Here is a 16,315-nt window from a genome sequence, read left to right as displayed (position 1 = left end):
CGTTTGCTGTGCTTGTGTCATTGTCCACGGTGAAAAAAGCATCAGTGGCTTTTGTTGAGCTACAGTGCAGCGTACTGTACTGTATGTACCCAAAATGAACAGTAGATGCCAGCATGTAGCTTTCTATCGCAGAAGTAGCTTTTATAGTAAGATATAACTATACTCTGAGAGGGACACAGAAAAAAACCTCGTATCTACTGAGATTCTTCTGAGAGTATGCATGAATGAACTCAGAGTTGTTACAGCTGAGCCAAGCTGAGGAAACGGTATCGGTCTCAGTTGTAATGCTGGAAAGTGAAACAGTTTGAAGTGGAAAGCAGTCTATGAGGCATGGCGGCCTCTGTTGTCCCAACTGATATGTTATATTGCTCTTGATAAATTATAGGTGAAGTAGTGCTATTATTTGTGTGTTGTTGTTTTTTTTGAAAAGATTGTTTGCTTAGAAAAAAACCCTTCATGGCTGGTGTTTTATTCATTCCCATTTTCTTTTGTAGGTTGAGGCCTAGTGATTTTTTGTTTTATGACTAGGTAAATTGATGCAAAGTCAAATTGTGACCATAGCTCAGTGGTTACATATGTGTACAAGCTGTGATTAGTCAAAGAGGGACTTTTTTTGTTTGTGTGTTTCTTTTATTACAATGTTTTTTAGAGTCCTAACGAAAATATCCAATGATTAACACGAAAAAGGGCAAAGATTACAGGAGAGTCCTAAAGATTTTGATGTAGCAGGAATATGTATTTGTCTCCTTTCCTCTCCTGTTAATCATCCCATGACCTCTCAGACTTATCTTGTATCTTGTATTTTACAATACACATTTACGACATTCCAACTCCTTACAAGTGTTTATCTTCATTGACTGACTGGACTAACATGGTTAAGTCATTCAGTGGAAATGAGAGAGACGGAGGGCCAGGAGTCATTCAAATTAGCTGGGGAAGGTTATGTTCATTAGACAGTGTTATGATAATGTAATGATAGTCATAAAGGCGTTATCTCAAGAGAGCTAGAGAAGCGAACGTGTGTGAGAGAGAGGCACACACGCACACAGGTCCGTTATTCATCTTTGGTATCTCAGGGGAGTCACTCAGGTTTAGTTCATTCCATGCCCACTGTAGTTTCAGCACTCTCATTAATTTTTTTGTTTAGTTCCCACAGCATAGCAGGACCACAAAACAAAACCACAAACACGCTGCAGTTGGTCCACATTGGTGAAACAGCACATCTGCTGATAAATTACTTGGCACTATTTCCTCTCAAGTCTTATTCCGTCTCCACTGTGGTGCCTCACTATTTGCTTTCTTTGCTTGACAATTACCATCCAAATCAATTCCTCCTGTCTCTCATAAAGTATCTCCACATGTTAATGTATATCATTATCATCATTGCAATGATTAGATTTCCTCATTTCCTCTTCTGCTACCGCTGCTACCATTCAAGGAGAGGTAAGGCCAAGTCCCATTTGACATCAGGAAAAAAAAAATACATGGAGAGACACTTAAGAGAAATCTCAGCCGTCTAATACAGTCATTTCTGGAGCTGATGTGACCAAAGCTGCCGAGTCCGCTCCTGCAGCTCATTCATGAATGTAGTGGGGCGGGATGAAATTGTGAAAGTGGAAAGGTCCTTGTCTGACCCAAAAGCCTTTGGGTTAATAGAGTCATCATCATGGGTGGCAGCTCTACAAATATCCCTCTGTCTCTTTGAATGAGGAGTTAGATTGACTGGGAGATGGTCTTTGTGTGTGAGTGTGTAGGCATATATTGGTTTTAATGTGAGTGTCTGTGTGTGTGAAATTGACTCTGTGAGTTATTTTGTTGGAGTCTCTGTGTTTGGAAAAGTCTGAGAGTGGTATTTGATGACCAGTTGGATAAGTGTGCATTTGTGTGAGGGTGTGTACATGTACTTGTGCCAGGGGTAAGAATTTGTCTCTGTGTGTGTGTGTGTGTGTGTGTGTGTTTGTGGTGTATGTGTACTGGTGTGATTTTTCTTTCTGTATGCAGACTGGCAGAAGTGTCAGACCAATCCAGGTCAGGCTGGGTGAGGAGCCGTGAACATTACACGGATGCACATACCGCAGCTTTACAGTTACACGGAGCTTGTCGATGTGCATTTGGCATGGCATGGCTCATTCTGTCATTTCAGGAGTACAGTATTTGTATTTTAAAACAGAGGAGATTTGAAAAACATTATGCACCTTATGTTTGGAAAAAGTGTCACAATAATAACTAGAGCTAGGCTAAAAGGAATAGCTACATTTTATATTGTAGATAATATATTGCATATAAAGCTAAGGGGACTGATTACATTGCTGCCAGATAATGAGAAGATGGCAGCTCTAGATTAGATTAGATTATTAGATTCTACTTTGTTGTCATTGCACAAAGTACAAGTATTGAGACAACGAAATGCAGTTAAGCATCTAACCAGAAGGGCAAAATAAGGCTATAGTCACACCCTATATTATACTTTTTTTTTTTTTTTCATATGCCAGTCAGCTAGGATACCGTTTCCAAGGCATTTAAGCAGTAGAGGGTTGGTCCGTTGCATAAAAAAAGAAGGGAAGGACATGGTGGAGAATTATCAACCTGTTTCAATTCTTCCATGGTATCAAACATTTCAGAAAGAGCTGCACATGACCAGTGCGGTGCTCACATAAGTAAAGAGTATTCTTGAAGAACAAATCTGGGTTTAGAAAATCAACTGATCAGGTTCAATATGAACAATGGACCTTGAAATGAAATTTGATATAGTAAATCCTTCAGTTATATGCAATAAACTGGAGGCTATTTGATGTGATTATGACTTGGTGTAAGTCATGCCTAAGTAACCATATTCACATTTGGCATTGCACAGGGATAGATCTTAGGACCCTTTCTCTTCCTAATACATGTTAATAATTTGAATTTTGCAGTTTATTCTTGAGCTTTTTCTGAAGGCTGGTGATTTGGCTTTGTTAGTGAGCAAAAAATGTTTCATTCAAAACACAGTCAAGAAATACTAAAATTGATCACAAGGCTGGTGGACAATAGACTTTCAATCAACTGTATTTTATTTCCCTCACATTTTAAAAATGCTCAAACCAGATTTTTAATTAAATCCACAACGGAGTCATACCTTTGTAAACTTACCACCTTAAAGAGTTTACTTGATCAAAATTTATGGGTCAAAAAATGTCCAGAAGTCTAATGCCTGTGTAAAGTTTTTAGAAAATGTTTCTTCATGTTAGTTGCAAGAATATGTCATGTATGGCTATGATACAATCAAGACTGTGCATGTACCATGATGTTTCTAAGCAACAACAGGCCCACTTTCAGATCTTACAAATTAAGTAAATATTTTATATTTTTAATTTTTAAAAAAAGCATGTACTAGAGACCAGAATAGGTGTAATACTAGACATAGTCAAAGTTCAGTCAAAATGTATTAATATGGTTCTTTTGAATCTAAATACTCAATACAATTGTTGAGCCTCCAGAAATAAGTAGCATCCTATAAATTAACTTAAAATATTCAACTCAGCTCTATAGTTTAGACGAAAACAGAATGGCAGAGGCTTATGAAGGCCTAGGTATTTTCTATTTATAGCAGTTTACTTCAGTGTTGTGAATTGAAAAGACTGGGGCTTGTCTCACATTCATGCAAACTCTCCCTCTCTCTCTCTCTAACACACACACACAGCCAGTGCTACCAACACATACTAATCTCCTCACGGTGTCCTTTTCCTAACCTTTCCCTGAACTCTGTGTGTTTAACAGACTTGGCTGTGATAATAAAGGTTTACAGTTAATCCCTCATTTGCCATGAGAACCATAATTATTGTGTAGCGATGTCACTAATCACCATCCCCACACTCCTCTTTGAAAGACCCACCTGTCCTGTCCCTGCAATGTTTTTTTTTTTTTTTTTTTTTTGGGGGGGGGCTTTTTGCTTCATTTTTGGTATTCTGTGTGAAAGGTTGACATTCCCACAATGAGATGAACAATAAACAAGATGTAAGGAAAAGCCAGTTTCATCTACTGACTGAGGTATCTTTCCTCAACCCACAGCATATCCCTGAATTATGCTGATGCTGGTGCTTCGAGGTAGCCTGATTGGAAGGGAGTTGTTGTTTGAGAAAGGCTGAGATAGGGGCTCAGGTGCAAGCTAATCTTCTCTAACCCTGCACTAATTAGGATCAAGGCTAGCTGCCACTTTCTCGTGGTTATTGATCACCGACCCCACCTCGCTGAGAGAAGTATTTGGCTCCTATGAGAACAACAGCACAAGGCACACATAAGGGAAAGCTCTCCCCTCCCCTTCCTGCTGAATCTTGTTTGTGTCTTTGAAATTCAATATCCAGTTCCTTTTCAGCATCAGGCCTTTCCAAGTGTGGTTGAGTCTCATCTGTTAGGTCTCCAATCAGCCTTCTCTGTTTTTGCCTGTTTCGAAGATCAGTACTCTTTAACTGACCTCATCTGACCCACTCCATATTCATTGTCTAGGATGTCTGTTGACTAGCATCAAAGGCATTTCCATCTGCCCTTAGCTCTCACTATCACATTCTCTCTTTCCCATTTCTCTCGACTTTAACTTAAAATCTTTAAAATCTTTGCTATTACATACACTATTTCCAAAGCAGTCTCATTTCGGTATAGATAGGTTGCTAATAGCTTGCCAAGAGGATTGGAGACTCTTTGGAAGAGCTTTATGGATATTTTGTTTTTAATTTTTAATCTATATTCACATTTTAAATAATTAAGTCAAATAGTTGTCTCGAATTTGTGAAGGACAAACAGTCTTTTTTTTCTCACATGCTGTTAAAATGATATTTGTGAATTACAGTTGAGTTTTTTTGAGTTTTGTCACAGGGTGGTCTCCAAATCTCACTTTAGGGGAAATTTGCAGATTGGTCTAACAACCGTAGCGAATACTACAAACCAAACTGGCTGAAACATAATTAGTCCTGCATTCAGTGATTCTTGTTGGCACTTGGTAGCAGCACAAGACGTAAACATAACATTGACATCACGTTACAAAGGTGATATGGGTAACGTGTTAGCAAACAGTTGCCCTTCACACATCCAGCAGAAATGGAGGAACATTAGCATTCATTTAGAATCGTGTTTCTGGTCACTTGATGAATGTACTCTAAGTCCAATATCCACTTTCCCTCTTGCTCTGTTTTGGTCTCCACTAACTGCTATGGGAAATATCTGGCTCTTTTGCTGCTAATCGCTACACTATGTTGACCAGCCAGTTGCCAACTTTGTGTGTTTACAGTTTGATGAGATTCAGGCTGTGTACCGTGGGTTTATCAGAGCTTTCTCACTGAACACAGCCGCCTGCTGAAGCTGGAAACAACACTGGTGAAAGTGGTGAGACAAAGCTGCAGGCAGAAAAACCAAGACAATGAGCTGAAAGACGCTAAAATGCTCCGTTGAGCTGAGGGCAACTGTGATACTTCTCTGTGGGTTCTATGACTGACACCTTTCACATTACATAGTGTAATTTGATTCGTTGTTAGTATAAAAACATTGATTAGAGCAATTTTAAATAGAAATTCTAGTTTCATACAACCTGTGTCATATTTTTGTAGTTTTGGCCATCATTCCTCTTGGTAATATAAACTATGTTTTCACCAAGTTAGTCAATGAGATATGGGAATATGGCAACATTGCTAAAAAGTCACAAGCACAGGCAATCAGGTCATAGATGTTTTTTGTTTTTTTTAAAACAATGCATACTTGTGCACGCACACATTTTACCTGTTTAATGAAGGATAATTTGTGCTCACTTTTGGTTTTACATACAAACGCGTTAAAATGTCAGCTGTCTAGTCTGCTAGTCTGTTTGTCCCCGCTGCTAGTGTTTCTTGCCCCATTGGATTTTAAAGCAATGCTATCATGTTCCCGGATACCAGCAATAACTTCGGTGCAAAAATAAGGCCCAATCTGTAATAAATGAGAATCAACTTTAAGGTTAAATCTTGATTTGGTAGTACTGATTACTCTTCCTTCCTTCACAGCCAGGTTTAATGTTCTAGTAGAGCTGATTTCGGCGTCTAGGTAGTTGTAATTACTGCAGTGGTTTACATGATCACATCTGTAAATGAGCAGGGAGATTATTTTGGAGACCTCTATCTTTCCCCCTCTCTTTGTCTCTTTTTCTGCCTGTCTCTCTCAGCTACCTCATTTGCTGCACAGTGAACACTTCAAGCACTCAAACTCAGCAGGGCACGTGATACTTTGGAAGACAGCCATTGTGGGAGGGGACAAGGCACATGTACTGAACACAAACACACACGCATGTAGAGACACAAACACAGATACACACTCACACACTGCCTCTCCCAGATTACTTGAACTATCAGAAGCTTTAAGAGGATTTCACTATGGAAGGGTGCTGCACTTGAATGCACCTGATGGCTATTGATCCATCCTAAGCTTGCACACAGACACACATGCAAAATAGGTACAGTTGTTACTTTTTGTCATTAAAAACAAGCAGCTGACCTTGCTTCTTCATTTTTCAGTGTCCGCTGTTGTAGATGGTTCTACTCTGTTTTAGTCTGCTCCTTTGGATTCAGGGCTACAGTACAATAGTTTAAAATAGCATAGCCCCAATCTGTCTGAGTGACAAGAGTGAGTTGTTGGACAGAGAGCATCCAAACAGTAATCCACACCTGTCACTTTCTTTACACAGTTCCCTTTCCATCATAGGATGCAACTGAAATAAATGTGTCCATAAACAGTATACTGCAGCACCAAATATTGACTTTTACTGAGGCTACTATAAATATTTAGTTGTATTTCGCACAGGATTTGCTTTCCCACAGACCTCTGTAGTTTAACTTCACACATATTATTGGAAGGAAAGAGTACAAAATAAATAGCAAAGAAAAGACACCTAAGATAAGAAGCTCCATAAAGTGATCTATTTATTAAACCATAGTTTTGCACATTCTCAACCCCAATAAATAATGTAGTCCACTGGGTCAGAATGAGGATGTTGGTCCCAAAATCAAGAATGAAAACTAAGGTTTTATTTATTACTTTTCATAAATATGTATGATTCATGAACATGTGTGATTTGAGACTATGCTGATCAAAAAATTTTGAAACAACACTATCATGTTATTGTAGACATAGTTGTTATAATAGACACTTTCTACAGAGGACACTAAAAGCAACAATAACTGGCTGTTAACATTATGTATTGTCAACTTTCTACCTGAGAATGCATCTGACAAATAATCTCTGTCACTCAACGAACAATTTTTTGAGCCATACTTAAGTGACAAACACCTGAACTGTGTTAGACCAAGATTTTGTTTTGCAGAGTTTTTAGAATACAGTCAAAACCTGTTCAATGACTTTGTCATCATTGAAATGACAAGTGTATCAACAGATGAACTACATCTGAATCATGGATTCATAGCTTCTACATTTATATGTTGTGAGTGAACACTAGATGTGTTTTGGAGAGGGGACCAACCGTTCCTTGTGCTGAATGAGGGATAAGCTGGTGGATTGTTTTCCCCGAGTCCACTTTTGATTTGGTAATTATGTGTTTATTATGTTTTCAGCCCTGACAAATGGAGTTCTTGCAGGTTCCTGCTCAAGGCTGGATTTGGACTCGTTTCTTTTAAGTTTATGTGAAAAATAGCTGACTTGTGGCCATGTTTGATTTATGCTTTCTATTCTATTTCATAAGTAAAGGAAAAGAAATCGATTTATCACCATTTTATGAAAGTAATGTAACAAAATAACATGCATATAAAGCTTGTATTCTCAAAGAGTTCTCCATCCTTTGCAACTGGCATATTTTTCTTGTCCTTCCAAGATGTAGCCGTTTCTCTGAGGAAACCAGGAGCGACACACCTGACTGACGATCATGAGAAAAGGCTTTTTTTTTCTTTTTTTTTTTCTTTGCACATTTTAATTACGGTTGACATTAGCTAATTCACAACATGCCTTGCCAGTCTCTCTTGGGTGTCTCTTGGCTGTTTCATTTGCTGGTGTTGAGCCAATGTGTCTGTGATTATGAGACCAGCAATGCTTTAACCACATCTGGACACTGGTGGGACTTCCCCGATGCTGGGCTATCATTACAGATGATCACTCGATGACAGCGAATGTGAAGCACTATTTGGATGGAGGCAGCAGCTCTGAAAATTCTTTTTGATTTGCTCTGCCTTTTTCATTCATCTGCTTTTTATCCTCGTCCCCCTCCTGGACCAAATCTATGGTGTGTGAGCCATCTGTTTTCCGATTCAGAAATATCACGCTGGTTGGAGAATTAGAGGCTGTGGAAATCTTTTTGAAGCATTTTTTGAGATTTCTCACCGCTTTGTTTACAGGAGAAGGCAAATATGAGACATGGACAGAGGCTCTATATGAAACAAGTTTGGTTGCTAAGATCCCATATATGCTATAGATGAGCTTTTGGAAAGATGCTATACAGCTGACATGTGGTGGAGAAGATTTTAATTGCTCGAGAGCTCAGGCGGTTGAGTCATCAAGCTGTTATTCAAATACCAGTTTTGCATTGTAAATATGTTAGATACATAATCAGCTGTTTTACATCAGTTCAGATGCTCAGCTGTTTCACGTCTTTCTTTTTTTTTTGTGTGTGTGGTGAAAGACCGGGAGACAGAAATAGAAAGACAGACAGAGGAAGTGAAGACGATTTTTTGTAGAGAGACACACAGCAGGAAGCAGGCTGCTCTCTCCTTGTCCGATGCCCTTGGAGTGCAGCTTTGTGGTGTGAACTCCCATAAGACCTCTCTTTGTTCTCAGAAGATGAGGGCTGGCAGAGTGTGACCGTGCACTTACATCTGAAGCCATCAAAAAGCAGAGAGAATAACACTTTTATACCATACGATGCCTCTGCTCTTATCCCCCAATGTTCCTGGCCACAAACAGGCCAAGAGGTCCAGGTGGAAATACTGCGCACCCTCACACAAACGCAAAGAAACCCGCTGTCAATCAACAGCAGTCATAAAGAGTACAAAACTACATGTGCAGATACATAAATGGCCATTGGAATGCCAGGTTTTCATGTTGTTTGAATGCATGGTTTGACATTTGCATCAAAGGAATGTGAGATTCCACGGCGCTAAACACTGAGATTAATTTAGCAGCTGTTACATAAGAAAGATTGAAATATTGATTAAGGCAATGACAGAAAAGCAATGCCAGATTATTTACACTCTGGACTATAATTGACAACGCTGTTTTGTTTCGTTTGCATATCAACTTTGTGAGAACCTTGCTACAGTATCTCCTTCACTGACAGGCAAACTCCAATAACGCATCAGTGTTTGTGTGTCGGCGAATAAAAGGTGAAAAGTAACAAGAGTAAAAATCTGTGTAGATAAGACACAATTTTGGCCTAAAAGCAATGTGTCCTATATCCTGTCTCCCACATCTTTCTCTCAGAGGAGCAGGGATAGATGACACGGAGGAGGGAGACTGGCAGGCAGACGAGAGGAAAGGTAAGTGCCACTGTAGTGGACACGTACAGCAACAGAGCTGTATCCTGACAAATCTTTTAGTGTGACTTCCCCTCCACTCAGAAATGGTTTTGATTATTCTTACGTCACTTGGATGTTTGAGCTTCACTGTGCAGAATGATGTGTGTATTTTGAAACGAAAATATTTTCATAAATCTGGATTTGGGGTTTTTCAATGAGGGAAAAGTAGTAGATGAAACTTTAAGGATTTTTAACAAGGTAGTATAACTTTTCTTTCTGGAAAAATTATATGAGACACATTATTATTCAAAGCATAGCATTTTTATTTGTCTTAGAAGCGATCTTGTTTGTTTGCTCTATAAAATTTGAGAAAATAATGAAAATGTCAGTAACTGTTTCCCAAAGCCATCTTAAAAATGTTTGTTTTGTCTGACTAAATGTCCAAAACCTAAAGGTATTACAATAAAGGTTTACAATAATTTAAACAGAGAAAAGCAACAAACCCTCACCTTTGAGAAGCTGAGAGAAGAGAATATTTGGTATTTTTGCTTGATAATTAATTCAAACGATTAATAGATCAAATTGTTGCAGATTAATTAATTCAGCTCTATTATAGCATTAACTCAACTGAGCTATTTGCACCCAGAGAAATTCTTCATGGTAGCTATGTTGCATGTTCACATGTATTTTTCTTTTGGGTTTTTTTTTTTTGCAATAAAACACTCGCTTTGATGCTTCTCCATGGCCACACTGATCTTTTTACAAAGCGCTGCTTCATTTTGTTGTCTCAGAATTTGGAAGGCTGCCAAAGACTTTACTTCTCTGTTTCTATTTTCACTACACCCCGTCCATTTCTCTGTCTTTGTTTACCTGTCACACTATTGCTGAGCTAGATCAGTGAAAGCCAGAATACCAACAGCTTTTTTTTTTTTTTTTTGAGGGGGGCGAGGGCGGGGGGAGCCAGGGAAGGGAACAGAAGGCATGTGAGTGTCCTGGTAGCATGGACCAGAGTGCAGGACTTTGGCATGGGCCATCCATCTGTCACTTTCTTACACCCTCCCTGGCACTGACGGGTCATGGCAACGGCAGCCTGTGACGGATGACTAATCTTCCCTCGGTAATGAATGAGACACCACCCCCTGAATGCCAAGAGGGTGCTGGTGGCGAGGGTGGCTGCTTCACTGGCAACACAGAAATCATATGACGAGTGGTATGCAAGCGTGTTATCTGCGCCAGCCCAAATAGGCTACAGTAGCTGCCAGCTTAGGAGAATCTCCAGTGAGAATTTCACGAACCGGGCTCCGAAAACAGTGATATAAAGTGCATCTATTAATTCAGCCTCTTTCCCTCTCCTCCTCTGTGTTAATGCATGTGTGTGTGAGAGTGAAGGAGACAGGAAAAGGAAGAGCATAAATGAATCAGTGTATGTCAAAATTAGATTTCACTGGGTGTAGTGATGGAAACATGTCATGTGTAGGTGGAAAAGAAAAGGACATTACTGTTATGGATGATGCATGCACTGTCCTGCTGGATTGGTTGAGGGACGCTCTGCGGCCGCACCAGTCAAATCGTCTTGACTGTGTGTTGAGTAGCTGAGACCCGTCTTATCTTCACCTCATAATGCGCAGGCGTGATCCTATCTGAGCCCAGCAAAAAAGCTGTTACCATCTGAACTAGACGTCGTGTACGCTGCTCCTCGTGTGGCGTTCCAGCGAATGCTGATTTTTTTTTTTTTTTTTTTTTTTTGGGGGGGATAATTTATTTCACAGATCGCGTGCAAAGAGAGCCGGGACATGAATGCGGCTGATCTCGCCGAACAACACAGTCCAACCTGTGGATAGTGTGAAGCGCGTCTGTGGCCACCGGCCAGTCTCCGCTATCTGGGACGCTCTGCCTCCAGCCTGCTCTGCGCGTCTTTTCACCGTTGGCCCCGGTCCGTGTCGGCGTGGGATCCGGTGTCCCGTTTGACCTAAGCTGTGAGCAGGTATTCAGTTTATGAATGGCACTGACATGGAGGAAGTACCGTTTCAGAAAGTCAAAACCAGGCGGAAGAGAAGTCACTGCCCACCGGGGGTCCCTTTGACCACCATCGTGTGCGAGGACGAGTTCGACTGCAAGGAGCTGGAGTCCCTCTTCCAGAACTACAACCTGAAGCTGGAGCAGACGTCCACTCTCAAAGCCCTGGCCGTGCTCATCTTCCTGTCCTCGACACTGGCCGTGGTGGAGTTGCTGTCCGGCCCCAACCTCACCATCTCCAAGGGGTCCCATCCGGTCCACTGTGTCATCTTCGTCTCCCTCTTCATCGTAACTAATGTCAAGTACCTGCAAGTGACTCAGCTCCAACAGATTGTTAACCTGACGCTGCTCTTCGGCTTCACTTTCTCCTTCCTCTGCTGCCCCTTCTCCCTGGGCGCGATGGGGATGGAGCCCCCGACGTCCCCGGAGCAAGGCATGTGGCAGCTCATCCTGGTCACCTTCGTCGCCTATGCGCTCCTACCTGTGCGGACACTCTTGGCTGTTGTGTTTGGAATAATGGTCTCCATCTCGCATTTGATAGTGACGGCCACCTCCGTCACCGTGAAAACGCAGAAACTATGGAGAACGGTACGTACTTGCCACACACTCATTACTGTGCCTTTACTATATTTCTATACTTTTCCCATTACTAGGCCTATAAGCACCATCATCACAATTCGACATCAGCTACATACACATGGGGTAGGATATAACACAACGTAGGCCCATGCAGCGAAACACAGCATTTAGACTTGAGTTCAGCACCAGGGACAGCTCCTTGTGGTCAGACTTGATAGGATTGGCAGGGGCTTCGGTCAAATTGGACAGTAGTGCAATTCTGCCACGACACGTTATTTTTGTTTTTTTTTTCTGTTACAAAAACTGAAACGCTGGTTCATGTCAGCTCAGCCACTGGATCGAGTACAATTCTGAGCTTTAAGGGAGAATGTTAGATTTAGAGGCTCGGTCTTAACTTCTGGTGGCATGTGGTGGACAAACACAGAGGGAAGACTGTGTGAACCTGAGTGCTTTCCTCTAAACATAAACAACTATTCCACCTGGAAGGGATTTTACATAGCTTACATAGCTTGAGTTTGTTCAATAATACTGAACCACTCTATAGGCCATAGCTGTGGTGATGCGCACTTGTAGGCCCACAGAAAGGGGACAAACAAAGAGAGGGAAAATACGAATGCACAGAGCATTCTGTACGCCCATGGCTGTTTCCCCGTGGATATGATTCAGCCCTAAAGGAGCCAGCTGGGAATGAAGAACCGGAGTGACATCCTGCTAGCACCAGAAGTAGGGCAAATCGGAGGGGCCCGCACACGCACACACACACACACACACACACACACACACACACACACACACACACACACACACACACACTCACACGCACACACACACACACACACACACACACACAGACACACACACACACACACACACACACCACTTTCGCCACACTGTAGGCTTCAGTTATTAAAAAGAGGGCAAAGTCATGCATGTCATTTGAGAGCTGAAATGGAAATGGGCACACCACTCTTTGTACATTAATATCTTTGTACCTTTTCTCTGTCACAATGAGGCACACACGTGTAAACACATGTACACACTCCCATTTCGGGCTGTCATCAGGTGTGAGGAAAGAAGATATGTCACATCAGTCAAACCCTCCAGGGGTAATGGAACATTTCTGCCCCCGTGCAACATATGACATGAAGATTGTGCATTTCTTGGAAACGAAACTGAGATTTGATCAGTTCATAACGCCCTCAGACGATGACAGCGTATTTGCCGAGGAGATTGTTTTCCTGTACGTAGGCTATGAGATACCTGCATAGCCATGTGAAGGACAGTGTTAGCTGTACTACCAGAGATAGCTAATCCATTAAGCTTAGAGATGAGCCGTGTGGCATGACCCCGCACGGCCCAGGCTCGCACCAACCACCCACCTAGGTCCCAGGCACTCAGCCTACAGTACCGTCTGCTTTCATGGCTCAGTCTATCTGAAATATCATATATATTACAGAGGCGAGCGTGGAATATAACTTGAAAAACAGGTTATTACTAGTTCCCTATATAGCTGTGAGTCCTGTTGTCATGTTCTGTAATAACTGAACCGGAGGTAGTGCCACACTTTATTGATACATCAAATGTTGGAGGTTATAAAATGTTATATGGCATTTATAAATCCAGTAACTGTTATAAAGTAACCAGTCTCCTGGGGTCTTTTAAACTGCTGCCCATTAACTGCACATCGCCACCTTAACACACCTTGAAAATAATTACTTTGCAAAACGAAAAGTTAATGTAAAGGCTGTAATTTTTGCTTTGTGTCTATACTATTTTTACCAACAGCGGATGGGTGCGAGTACAGTGCAATAAGGTCAACTGCCATTTGAAGGCAAATTGGGGTTATCACCGCAAATAAGCAGAGGACTGAGTGTTTTACACCACTTAACTCATTTACTTACTGGAGGCTACAAAGTAACCCGAGCGTCATTTGAACATGTTGATGCTTGCCAGCACTTCTGCCAAGCACAAAGACTGACTGCTGGTGCCAAAAACTCTTTTCAAGGCAATCTATTATTCATTGGACTAGAAAACATGCCTGTCTGTGGTGTCAGAGGTTTGTTAAATTTGAGAAATAGGGTGCATATCCAGTGACAGTGTATTTATGATGCTCACTGAAACATAAATGCCCTGAAATGACACTATATTCTGTATAAGTAAGGCTTAACGTAATTTGTTATGGCTTTTCTTGAGGTCAAATACACTGTAGAAAACACTAATGATGAATATATGAAGAGAATGAATTCCTTTCTTCTTTTTTTTTTTATGAATATATAATTATTGCCCAGGGTGACAGCTTGTTTGTGTGCACGCAGGAGGTGAATATAGGACCTCTTCGGTTGGTGTACAAAGTCTTAGGCAGCCAGCCTCGGTCGAGTAGAAAAAAAAAAGAAGCTCTCTTGTCTTTGTGTCCTGCACAAGGTTGGAGCAGTCATGCTGCTGTGCATCTGATGTGATGGATGAACCAGAGCACGGAATCTCAAAAGTTTGAGTGTCACAGACGCCCAAAATAGAGAAACATTAGGCCACGCTGCCACCCATCTCTCACATGTGAGGATATTTGTTGGGCTTGATTTAGTTTTCATACATTTTACACCATTCATGCCTGAGTAAAATCTGGGCTCAGAGTAGTTATATATAGCCATGTACAGTGTCTACTCCAAAAGTAACACTTGTATTCAATTCTACTTACACCTCTTTAGGGCCCATTTGGTGTTCCTAAATCCCAGTTTCAGGACTTTAAAATTAGGGATACACTTTCACAATGCAAATGCACATGCGTATGTGCATCTATCAACATATATAGTACACGTAAGAATGTGTTGTGCACCAATACACACAAACATACAAACATAGAACAACAATCAAATTACATAATCATGATTTTATTATTTTATAAGTATATTAAGTAAAGTTTAAGTTTATATATATATGTATATAATATTAATTATTATTTATGTATATAATAAGTATGAAAATACATTATCATATGAATCGAACGTAAACTGGCTAAAAGTCAGTTTGTTCATGCAACTCTTATTGATTTCCTTATACTGTATGTGTTATTAACGACTGCACTAAAGAATTTACACAACGTATCATGCTTTATTTTCTGTTTGCAGTTGGTTGCCAACACAGTGCTGTTCACCAGTGTCAACCTGTCAGGGCTGTTTGTGCGCATCCTGACAGAACGAGCCCAGAGGAAGGCCTTCCTGCAGGCTCGCAACTGCATTGAAGAGAGACTCCGCATGGAGGACGAGAACGAGAAGCAGGTACAGGCACCCGTACACTGCTGAAACTATGGGTAAAATTAGATGTGTGTCTATGTTTTTTTCCTCTTTTTCCCCTCTCTCTCTTGTGCTGTGAGTCATTTTGACACATTATTCATTTCTGTTAGATTTCATACCTTTTTGTCTAGCACATTTCTTATCGCTACTAACACTTTGTCCTCTGATAACTTTGCTGTGTTTGACTTTATAAATGTATTGTATATCTAAATTTACATTATCTTTCCTCTCACTTTCCCTCTCTGTCTTTACCACACACATTTGTGCACACACACACACACACACACACACACACACACACACACACACACACACACACACACACACACACACACACACACACACACACACACACACACACACACACACACACACACACACACACACACACACACACACTCAGGAGCGCCTGCTAATGAGTCTGTTGCCCAGGAACGTAGCTATGGAGATGAAAGAGGATTTCCTGAAGCCCCCAGAAAGGATCTTTCACAAAATCTACATTCAGCGCCATGACAATGTCAGGTAGGATCCTCACATCAACCCAACACAACTGTGAACCAGTCACAGCGATATTTAAACTCCTCCTCTTAGCTGTGAATTGACTTAACTAATGCCACTTTGAACGGTCGCATTTGGAGATACTCTATTTGCCTCATGGGATAATTTCCAGCTGAAATAAGGGAATAAAATGCTGTCTCAGTGCATTACAGTGTATGCTAAAAAGGAGCTGAATAACTTAACCAAACATGTCCTTTGGAAAGAACACTGAAGGCTACAAAATATAGTGTGATCTGACCCAACAGTATCCTAAAACATTAACACTTCCCCAGGCTGCAAAAACTGAAATATTTAATTCTTCACACTGAATTTCAGGGGTTAGCCCCTGACTCACTTGTTTATTATCAGTCCAGATAAAACTGAAATCATGGCAAAGATATTTGTTGAAGTATGGGATGCACATTTTGGAGCATGGATAGA

At 40.9% G+C, this 16,315-nt stretch overlaps 1 protein-coding gene across 2 annotated transcripts in view; it reads left to right on the top strand.

Annotated features, from left to right (window-relative positions):
• The first annotated feature begins 11,450 nt into the window (after positions 1 to 11,450).
• Positions 11,451 to 16,315, top strand: part of LOC120799286 (adenylate cyclase type 1-like) — a 33,844-nt gene continuing 28,979 nt past the window's right edge. For both annotated transcript variants that reach the window (XM_040144334.1, XM_040144333.1), the window contains exons 1-3: positions 11,451 to 12,059; positions 15,173 to 15,322; positions 15,741 to 15,859. In XM_040144334.1, coding sequence (XP_040000268.1) covers positions 11,451 to 12,059; positions 15,173 to 15,322; positions 15,741 to 15,859 — 878 coding nt within the window. The remainder of the gene's footprint in view (positions 12,060 to 15,172; positions 15,323 to 15,740; positions 15,860 to 16,315) is intronic.

Source organism: Xiphias gladius, chromosome 14 (genome assembly GCF_016859285.1).
Source record: "Xiphias gladius isolate SHS-SW01 ecotype Sanya breed wild chromosome 14, ASM1685928v1, whole genome shotgun sequence".
Lineage (NCBI taxonomy): Eukaryota > Metazoa > Chordata > Actinopteri > Istiophoriformes > Xiphiidae > Xiphias > Xiphias gladius.
Note: the sequence above shows the minus strand (reverse complement) of the source record. Positions and strands in the feature narration are given on the sequence as shown.